General features: G+C 43.6%; 1 protein-coding gene across 1 annotated transcript; it reads left to right on the plus strand.

Moving 5' to 3' along the window:
* The first annotated feature begins 3,508 nt into the window (after nt 1-3,508).
* On the plus strand, nt 3,509-10,911 carry iars2 (isoleucyl-tRNA synthetase 2, mitochondrial). Its single transcript, XM_083908176.1, has 23 exons — nt 3,509-3,843; nt 4,194-4,316; nt 4,507-4,660; nt 4,744-4,892; nt 4,992-5,041; nt 5,143-5,252; nt 5,358-5,445; nt 5,608-5,723; nt 5,808-5,977; nt 6,085-6,175; nt 6,294-6,445; nt 6,612-6,772; nt 6,882-6,984; nt 7,077-7,170; nt 8,702-8,810; nt 8,941-9,043; nt 9,138-9,254; nt 9,612-9,743; nt 9,829-9,935; nt 10,024-10,169; nt 10,246-10,436; nt 10,524-10,668; nt 10,749-10,911. Exons 1-23 carry the CDS (start codon nt 3,580-3,582, stop codon nt 10,892-10,894), a joined length of 3,021 nt encoding a protein of 1,006 aa, XP_083764302.1. The 5' UTR covers nt 3,509-3,579; the 3' UTR covers nt 10,895-10,911.
* Nucleotides 10,912-11,288: the final 377 nt, after the last annotated feature.

Below are 11,288 nucleotides of genomic sequence, written 5' to 3' on the forward strand. Positions count from 1 at the left end.
CACAGCACAGGAATGAAAGCTCGAGTGTCCTTCACCTCTCTCTGATCAGTCTCTCCTTCCTCATGCCCTTCATCTACCCTCTCTCTTTATTTGCCTACAAGAATGTGCTGCTCCCCCCCCCCCTCTCTTATCCACCTGCAAACAAATACCTAACCCCAAACTCAGGCTGCTTACATTTCAGGTGGACAGAGATGGGTTGAGCAGTTAAAGGGGAGGAGAAGGTCAGCGTTAAGTGGTCACACTCCGGTGGGTCAACTAAAAGAATTCCTTTTTCCAAGTGACCCACGCTAGTGTCATTAAATCGTCATGGCGGCGCTGCAGGAATGTGGCTTTTAAAAACTTTGACTCAAGTACAGCGTAAACAAGAGGAAAGACGTGGCTGTCCACATCTTTCCGAGGAAGTCGAAAGCTACCGATGAATAAGACCGACTCCTGATCTATAAAAAATCAACCTAAAATTTGACAATTGAGCTTTTGTCAGGTGATTCATACAGGGATCAAAAGGGGGCAACACAGGTGGGGGGAGAATGCAGGTGAATTCCAGTAATCTTTTACAGAGGTTCTTTGATGGCAACCCTGCACCAAGGGAATCAGGAAGCAGGGCTCGACTTGCATTATATATATATATATATATATATATATATATGTACTAGAAAAGCACTCAGTGCAGCTCATGCCTACAAAATACACCCTGCTGGCACATAAACTTTAATCGGCTGTTCCCATTGTGGACATTTCCTGAAAATTGAATCCAAATCCATCCGTGACTGAGTTATGGTCACGAACAGACAGATAAACTCAGGTCAATAGTAATGAGTGTCAACTGTCTGGACCAGATGACAAGTCTGGAGGGGATTTAACTGCCAGCTTAAGCAGGTTTTAAAGTGTGTGTGTGTGGGGGGGGGGGGGGGTTAAGGCTGAGAAAACTTGATGTTCATCACCAAGTCAAACATCTCTCATAGCAGGTAAAAAACCAGTGCATTTGACTAAAGTTAAAACAATAAGTTACATACAGAAATAGAAATAAGCCACATTTGGAAAAAGTAGTGACAAAAAGTGCCATCATGTCAAATTAAAGCTTTATTCAACTTAGAAACATCAAAATCTAAAAAGGCATGATGTTTACATTAGTCACATTCCAAAGTTTGCAATACAAAACCGTCTAAACTCGCTTACAATCATTAGGTTCAAAGGCTTCAAGTCTCACACACCCCTGCAGTAATAGAAATCTTTAAACTACATCCGTATTTTTTTAAACAGGATGTTGGGAAGCAGACTGCCACGACCATGAGGGTGAGGTGTTGACAAAGGTGTGATTTCATTGTGGTCCATGATGGTTTTCCTGCAGCGAACAGGGGCGTTCATTCATTGTCAAGTCCACAACCTCATGGAAAGGTATCTTAAAAACATTTTTGGATAACTCTGCGCCCCTTAGTTCAGCCTCGTTAGTGGTGTCCAGTATGGGTTGAGCCATCAGTCCGGTCATTGCGACCATCCGTGCAGGAGGGAAGCAGCCAGAGCCAGCGGCAGCAGCACAGAGACTCCTGCGATCCTCTCACAGCCATTCTTATCATTGGATGTGGCGTTGACTGAGGTAGTGTGAGTCACTGTGAGGTTTTGAGGGGCTGCAGTTGTGTAGTTTGCCTGAACCACCTGAGGAATAAAAAAATGTCACATTAACATTTCCAGGTGCATAAAATTCAGTTCCAGTACCTTCAATGTACAGGAGCACAATATAATCAATACATTTTACATTTGTACATTTTACTGCATGTTTCTTGCCAATATTTTACAGTGCATTTGTTTCTATCATCTTAAATCACACACTCAGTTTGTCAACCACAATGCACAACCTAATTATATTATATTATAAAAAAATCCATAAAATCAAGTAAAATGCAAAACAATTCCTCACCAAGATTTTTAGATAAGATTAAAAATAGTACGTTTTTAATTCAGGACACTAAGACGCAGTAAATTCGTTTTTAAATAAACTTTAAAAAAAATAATTGCCCTTAAAAAACGGTGGACTAATCAGGGACACCTGCGCCATTAAGACACTGTGATTAAGCAGCTTAAAACCGTTGTTTTACACGTTTTGTTTCCGTTATTTGGAACAAAATCTCGTCAACTAGCACAAACTAAGCTTGTTATCCCAATAAAAGTTGAGAGAATAAACCGTTACTGACCTGTGAAGAGAGGAGAGCCAGCAGGAAAACTCCAAGGAAAATCACGCACAGTTTATTCATGTTTGCGTGGAAGGGAGGATGTCGTTGCTCTGCTCTGCTCGAAAGATGAAGTGAATGAGATCAGAACCCGCTGCAGTGCTTTATATACAAGGCCGTGACGTCATCGGTCACTCAACAGCACCTGCTGAAGACCACGATGCATTCAGGTGCTGTCGGACAAAGTAATTAATAAGAGTCTCGAACAGATGTTTGTTTACTGTGACATATTCGATTATTGTCTGCTATTATTCGAGGTCGAGCTTACATGGTTATTTGAAATCAACGTAAATTGCAGATTTGACCGTCATAATGTGTCTCATTGAGAGAATGCACAAAGGCCATTTCATTAGTATGATTAATATATGTTCTATTCAATGGACAGGTTTATTATTCCCCCCCAAGTTAGTTTAACAGCGCCCTCCAGTGGCCACTTACGCCACCAATGTTAAAATATGGTCAGTATGGATTTTAATGAAATTAAATTAAAAAAGAAAAATAGAGATACGTTTGAATATTTACACAACATAGAAACTTTATTTCACAATAATATTGAAACAATTAATTAATCAAAATTCCCCACAAAGCTAAAGAGAAACACAACATTCTTATGTAGAACTTTTAGCGAACTCACTTTATGCAGTTGCTCAAAGTCCAGTTATTAGGTCTCTGAAACAAAGCTACGAGGCTTTTCATTAATTATCCCATTCGAAAACATGCTTACAAACGTGCAGTTAGAGATACGGTGCGCTCAGTGTTTTTTTCATTTTGAAAACCGGATCTCGACGTCCTTAAAAATCAGCTTGACGCATCGGATTTCAAGCTTTTCACCGTAAAAGCCTTTGTAAGAATGGCATTAAAATTCATCGTCAGTTATTTAGAACACGGTCTATTCTTTTCATGAAAATAGTGTGAACGTATCATGACAATTATAATGACTGTATAATGAATTTTATGGTCAGTGTTGTTTTAATCATTGTAAAGTAAATCTTTATACAAACTTTGAGAAATCAACTGAGAGGGCAAATAAAACGTAATCACATATCAAAGTGAAAAGGCACAAGTACTAATTACTGAATGTAAAATATATAAAAAAATACTCACACGGTGATCAGATTTTGCAGTTCGAATTATGGGTTTAAATAAAAAAAAACAAAAAATCGTATGGCCCCGTCGAGTTTCCGTAGATGTCCGTTGTTTTATTTCTTCCGGAAGAAACACGACACTGCAAGAAGGGCGGAACGTAACGACGGAACAACTGCATCTGTCACAATAAGGAAATAGACGCTCGGCACTTGTTTATTTTTTGTTGTTTTCCTTCACTTTCGTGGCCACAGAGCTTTTTCACCTCCCCATGCTGCTGTGCCGGGTTTCGGCAGTTAGCCATGCGTTAGCCAGATGGGGACGGAGGTCACACCGGGGAGGCGGCCTCCTCCAACCTGCTCTCTCCTTCAGCTCGAGCCGCTGTCATTTCAGCGTCAATTCCGGAGAAGACATAGCTCAGTCCCCAGGGGCAGCTTCTCCTCAGTACCGAGAGACGGTGCTCCTTCCTCGGACCGAGTTCCCAATGAAACTGACTGGACAGAAGCTGGTGGACCGAGAGCTCGAGATACAGCAGGTGCGACCAGTGCAGAAGCTGACGAGACTGCACTCAAAAGCTGATAACTTTATTTATACATGGTTTTTGGTAACTAGGCAGACATTGTGTGCATTTCACAGTAACTTAATTTTCTATAAATTCGGCTTTACATACATACCACAGAATCATTGAATGAGGAACATGGAAATCTGTCATTGACCCCAATCTGTCAAAAAAAATCTCATGATCACATCCTCCAGTTGTCTTTGTTGTGATTGCAATAATAAGCATGTACTATACTATACTACTATAGTATTAAGTTATATTACATACAGGTCACTAATTCTGGTGCTTTTTCTTTTCTTTACATAAACTTGTGTGCATTGCAGGAGTGTGGTTTTGCACATTTATATTCCTGGCAGAGGGAGAGAAAGGCAAAGAAGGAGTTCTGCCTCCATGATGGACCCCCATATGCAAATGGAGACCCCCATGTTGGACACGCGCTCAATAAGGTGTCTTATTTACAGTGGCCTTTATGGTATTATTTCCTTATATTGTGGTGTAATATAGTGATGTGATACTAAATTTTGCTCTGATATTAGTCAAAATCACGTAAAACGTCTGCACTATAGGCATTTATTTTGAAGAGGTAAGAAGACTATATTGTACTATTATCGGTATTGTGGCCTCTGTATCTTGCAGATCATAAAAGACATCCGTAATCGCTTTGAGATGATGAGAGGCCGACAGGTCCATTACATCCCAGGCTGGGACTGCCATGGCCTACCCATCGAGCTGAAGGCTCTCGGAGACCTGGGGACCAGTGGCCTGAGTCCCCTACAGATCAGACAGAAAGGTTAGAAATAACAGAAAGTCCCCATGAACATTAACTCTATTAGATTTGCATAAGCTTATATGTTTGGATTCTGTCTCCTCCAGCAAGGGAGTTTGCAGAAGGGGCCATAGCACGTCAGAAGGCTGCTTTCCAGCGCTGGGGGGTAATGGCTGACTGGGACCAGTGCTACTACACCTTTGATGGGGCCTATGAGGCTGCTCAGCTGAAGGTCTTCCAGGAAATGCACAGCAAGGTGAACATGCATGTGTTAATCAGCCAGTGTTTTATGACTAATGACCATTAACCAAAAACAAGAACAAATCAAGATCTTATTAAACATTTTGTCTTCTAGGGGCTCATCTACCAGGACTACAAACCAGTCTTCTGGTCTCCTTCTTCAAGGTACTGTCAGGATAAACCTATGTTTTTCAAAAAATATTTTTTTACGTCAATATTTAATACATTCTGACAACCGTGTGACTTCTTTCGCTGTGCGTCTCCAGAACGGCCCTGGCTGAGGCAGAGTTGGAGTACAACCCTGAACATGTGAGCAGAGCCATTTATGCCACATTCCCCCTGACCACACTGCCACCACAGATAGCCTCAGAGAACGGTAACACAAATACATTTACACCAAAGTGTGATTCTGAGCTTTTATATTTTTGACCTGGTTGGAAATCTCTTTTAATCATTTGTGGGTGTATGTGTGCCTCTGCAGGTCTGGAAAATGTCTCAGTGTTGGTGTGGACCACTCAGCCCTGGACCATTCCTGCAAACCAGGCTGTTTGTTACATGCCCAATGCCCAGTGAGTAGCTGCACTGAAAGATAACAACGTCCGTCTTAAAAAACACATTTCCCATCCACACAGACCAGTTTTTCTGCCCAAAAGAATATACTGTAGCATTTCCTCCTGCTTCTTTGGTTTGTTGCAGTACAGAAACAGCAGTGACTTTTCCATTTAATACAGATACTCTGTGGTGAAGAGGGCAGACAACGGTCAGCTGCTCATGGTGGCCACTGAACGCACACCCAGTGTGGCAGCACTGCTCGGCACAGAGCTGGAGAGCGTTGGCACCTTCACAGGTAATGTACACTCACAGAACCGCCACTGTCTTTAAAGATGTTTTCAGTTACCATATAAATGTCCTGTCAACTTTCTCCTCCAAGGCTCCCAACTTGAAGGCGGGCTCTGCAAACACCCGACAATTCCTGACAAGGACGTGCCGCTGCTGCCAGCCAATCATGTGACTATGGCGAAAGGAACAGGGTTGGTCCACACGGCACCAGCGCATGGAATGGATGACTACAGTGTGGCTACACAGTTTAAACTCTCTGTGGTATGTTTGGACATTGTGTTGTTTAAGCAATGCCAAATATCCAACTAACCCTATATACAGTTAAACAGGTTTGTATGTAACACTGTGTGATCTGCTTCTACCTTAAGGATTGCATTGTGGACGAGGATGGCAAGTTCACTGAAGCAGCAGGTCCTGGTTTACAGAATCTGTCTGTGATGTCAGAAGGCACTGACAAAGGTACAGTATGAATGAAGTGTGACATGTGGACACAACATGCCCTATATGTGTTTTTTTTCTTTCCTCATATTGTCCGTTCATGCATTTACATGGTCATCGCCTTTCTCTCTCTGTGTAGTGATTTCCATGCTGAAGGAGTGTGGGGCTCTGGTAAAAGAGGAGCAGTGTATCCACAGTTACCCATACGACTGGAGGACTAAGCAACCCGTCATCATCAGCCCCAGTAAGCAGTGGTTCATCAACACTGCATCGCTGAAAGACAAAGCCAAAGTAAGTAGGTCAGCCATGATAAAGCTGCTTTTAGACCTGCTCTGAACTTTGGAGATTCTCTGAAGATTGTCCAACGCCATGTTGAGGTTGCAACCACTTTGTTTCCATAGACAAAAGTGTGTGTTTGAGTGTATATATATATATATATATATGTGTGGTTATCTAGGATGCACTGCAGAAGGTGCGTGTATTGCCAGAGTCAGCAAAGGGCAGCCTGTTGGCGATGCTGGACAGACGGACGTACTGGTGCATCTCCAGACAGCGAAGCTGGGGCGTCCCGATCCCCGTCTTCTACCAAAGAGAGACCGGAGAGGCTCTGATCAACAAGTAAGCTGACGCACAACAACACAAATGCAAGTCAAACCGCACACTCGTAAACATAAAATCTCCGTGTCACAAACACTGAATATTCCTATTGTTGTTATGTCTTCTGCAGACACACAGTGTCCCACATATCAAAGCTCTTCCAAGAAAAGGGCAGCGACTGTTGGTGGGAGCTTCCCATTGAGGCCTTACTGCCACCAGAAGTCCTTAAGAAGGTGAGATGATGAATTAAATTCAAAATGAACTTGCAAGCACAAAAGATCAACAGGGTTACTAACAAGTGTTCGCCTGTATGTTTTTACCACAGAGTAAAGCGGGTCCAGTGACTGACTACGTTCGCGGAGAGGATGTGCTGGACATCTGGTTCGACAGTGGGACGTCGTGGGCTGCTGTGCTAGAAGGTACATTTAAACTAAATATCAAGATACGCCAGGTTTTTGTTTACAGCAGCTTAAGACATGGACACACAGTTGAACTCCATGATGGAGGCTGTAGACGCCACTTGTTTCAAAAAGATTCTCACTTTTCATGAGGAGATAATGTTTCTCTAGCTCCTCTTCATCAGTAGCACATGATATATGAATACTGGGATATATAAGGTATCTCTTTTAAGGACAAATTTACCAGGATTGGATTTTTTCATCCAGCCTTAATGTCTATTTTGTTAATTAAGTACCCATTTAGAGGAAAACAGACGATAAATTATGAGTAAGTGGATCATCAGTGTGATTGTATAATAGGAGTCTGGGTGCACCTTGTAAACTCAGCTCAAACTATGTCAGTACCACATACAACAATACTTTAAAAAACTAAACTGTCACATGAAGAACAAGGTGATTCCCTTCATTTTGGATAAAATCTAGCATCTGTCCATCTAAGCAAAGCTGTGCTTTGTTCCCTACAGTAACCGTCTTTCATAAGGAAGTGACTGCAGGCTTTCAAACGGCCTCTAATCAACTCTCCTTTTAATTACTTTTATTGCAGAGAAAGCTTCTTACCGCCGTGGCCAGTTAAGTTGCTTATTGCAAAAGCGTGTTGTAAACAAAAGCAGCAGTTTGCTGACCACATACCTAGATTAGATGACAGCGCAGTCTCGGTACACCGACGTCACGGTGCTCTGGGGTTTTACTTTCAGCTCTAGTAAGAATTAACCACTGTAAAAAAATGAATACATTTGTATTACAGATGCACGAAGAGTCTGTTAAGAAATTTCCTCACCTGTTACAGCACTGTTGATCCGTCGGTCGGTCGGTCCCCTCAGAATGTAGACTAGATGATTCTAATGACTTGACAAAACATCAGTGTTTGGTGTGTTTTTATTTCCAGAGGAGACGGAGGGAGATTCTGCAGAGCCTGAGTCTCGTCTCAGCTGGCTCCCCAGTCCACTACGCAAACCTCTGGTCACAGGTTATTTGACCGTCCACCACATGTGGCCCACTCTTAACCACTCTTACGTCACTCATTCCTCCTCTTTTTTTGCTTTCAGAAGCTCTTGGATGTGTTTTAACCTTGTTTAGGTGGGACTGTTCTACAAACACCCTCCTTTCCTCTTGTGCTCTCTGCTTTGCATGCAGGATTTAGACAGGGCAACTGGCTTGGGAGAACCTTGTGGGAGTTTGTTCCTTTTTTTTTTCCAGGGATGACCATTAATGTTTTCTCCTTGAATGGATTCAAGGTGTAGATGGACTTGGTTGAAGGACAGCTGTCTATAAACATATAACCTCTGAGTCAAATAGATTTTGAAAAGTGGACAATGCATGTTAATGAGCAATAGTCACGTAAAGGTATTGCACAAGTGGTAATTTTCCTCACTTCTCACTAACAATGTCTCTTTTCAATGCCGTTTTACCACCATTGTTTTGTAGTAGTGTGGAAATGATTGATCTTCTTCTTCTTCTTGTGTTTCTACCACCTGCTCCTCCTCCACTTCAGAGTCAGACTCCAGAGCAGATGCATACGTTGAAGGGAAGGACCAGATCGGAGGCTGGTTCCAGTCTTCACTGCTCACCAGTGTAGCCATCAGGAACAAAGCTCCTTACAAGTGTGTATCATAACCAGATGAGAGAACATTGACTGTGATGATTGTGTATAATAATTGTAAATGTGTCAGACAACATGATTTGGGATTTAAGAACCTTTAAGTCAACTATAAGTGAAATAATTGAATTTAGGTCTCTGGTGGTCCATGGCTTTACCGTCAGTGAGAAGGGAGAGAAAATGTCCAAGTCTCAGGGAAACGTTGTGGATCCTGATAAAGTCATTCATGGAGGAGAGGTGAGATAATCGTCGATGAAATTAGATATGACACTTTAAGGCTGCCTTTGGATTGAACCAGTCTCATATCTTTTGGGGGTTTTTTTTGTCTCAGGATCTGCCAGCATACGGGGCGGATGTGTTGCGTTGGTGGGTGGCAGAGTCAAACATCTTCTCCGAGGTTCAGATTGGGCCCACTGCACTCAACTCGGCCCGCGAGAGCGTCAACAAGGTACAAGAGCAATAAGGAGGCAATTTTAGTGGCCGGATCGCGACTGACAAGTCTGACTCCATCGGTGGTGCTGTATTGCTCGATAAGCTACAAGCTAGTGCTATTGAGTGCTATCAGTTTTCTGTTGACTTTACGTCAAAGACAAACGTGCAAATGTGGGTATTCTCCATAGCTTTCGCATAGCTGATGCCATGGTGTTATTTCTTTTCCGACAACAGTACTACAGGTTATATGTAGTCTCCTTCTACTTCTGGGTCAAAGACCAGGGAGGAAATTATTGTCTTAGTTCGACTAAAAATTGACTCTAAACATGCATGTAAACGCACTGACTGTATCTCTTCTGCGTTTCCCTCCCAGCTAAGAAACACACTGAAGTTCCTGCTCGGTAACCTGCACGGTTTCGACCCCCTTTCCCAGACTGTGGACTCCAAAGAAATGCACTACATTGACCAATACATGCTACACCTGCTGCGAGAATACAGCATGAAGGTGTGTGTGTCTATAACAGCAGGGCCGTATAGGTGGAGTGTAATAAAAGAAGCATTTTAACGCTGAAGCTTGTTTGTGCCTGCAGGTCACAGACGCCTACAGCGAGTTCGATGCCGGCAGAGTCATCCGTGTCCTCCAGGCCTTCATCACCAGAGACCTCTCCAGTTTTTATTTCAGCATCATCAAAGACAGGTAGTAGTTTGCCACAGCATGAAAACCACACCTCACTTCCTACGCTGCCTCAGTGCCCTTTAACCTCGGATGTCTTGTTTTAAACCAGGTTGTACTGTGATCCTGAGGACTCACTGGGCAGAAGATCATGTCAGACTGTTCTGGAGGAAATTCTGGATGGCGTCACCAGATCCATAGCTCCCATCCTGCCACACCTCGCTGAAGAGGTGTACCAGCACGCACCCGGACACGACAGTAGGTGTCAAAAATGGCCAGATTCAAGGCACAATCTTTGTGGTTTTAAAAACTCACAGATTGTTTCTTCATGCAGAAGGAGAGACTTTATTCAGGAGCGGCTGGATTAAAAGCAGTTCCGTGTGGCGGCGACCAGGATTGGAGGAGGCAGTGGAGGGAGCGTGTGCCATCAGAGACTCCTTCCTGTCTTCAATTCCAGGCAAAAACTCAGCGCAGTACGACCTCACTATAGCCATCGAGCCTTGTCTGCTGTTTGAACTCATGGAGGTAACGTTTAACTTTTGAAACCAAAGACCTTCCATTCGTCCGTCCTTTCCCACGATAAACAAACTCATCGCTGCATTTAACTTCCAGTCTCTCCAAGAGGAACCTTCGTCCACCTCTTCGCAGCTGGCTGAGCTGATGATGGCCGCACGAGTCAACCTGACCAGCGAGCTGCCCCGCGACCTGCCCTCTGACGCCCTACTCAACCACGGCAGCTTCCTCATCAACCTGGAGGGTGAGCAGTCTGAACTTATTTTGTGCTTCTCCCCATTTGGTAAAAAAACATGCTCAGTATGTGCTTCTGTGTCTCATCAGGTGGCGTTATCCGCGAGGACAGCGCCTACAGTATCGCCGCCGTGCCCACCTCTGCCGCTCGCTGCCCGCGCTGCCGGCGATTCACCGCTAAGTCGGCAGACTGCCTGTGCCCGCGCTGCAACACCATCGTCTCGCAGGCTCAGTGACCCGCCCGGATATCGTCACCCGACCCGTAAACAGCAGAGATGGCTTTGTTCGCTGCATTTGGATGAAGTGAACAGGCGTCTTTCTTTCTCCCAGTGTCGTCTGCTGAGAGGAACGAAACTGGACTGTATTTAACGCAATAGAAAATACAGCTCGAGTCAATTGCACGCATCTTGTCAGAGCAGCATGTGGGGAATTGTGAGAGAACTCTTTAAATCAAAGAAGCCCGAGTCAGTCCCTTTTTGTCAATTATGGTTTAAATGTGTAAACTCCAATTATGATCTGGTACCACCGCGCAATCTGAGGAATGACTGAGAAGGTTTACTGTATAAACTGCTGCTAACTGAAGATACCGATTGATTTTCAGTAATTGTATTTGAGTGTGTGTCACTATGT

The sequence above is a fragment of the Microchirus variegatus genome, assembly GCF_963457635.1.
Source record: "Microchirus variegatus genome assembly, chromosome: 21".
Classification (NCBI taxonomy): Eukaryota; Metazoa; Chordata; class Actinopteri; order Pleuronectiformes; family Soleidae; genus Microchirus; species Microchirus variegatus.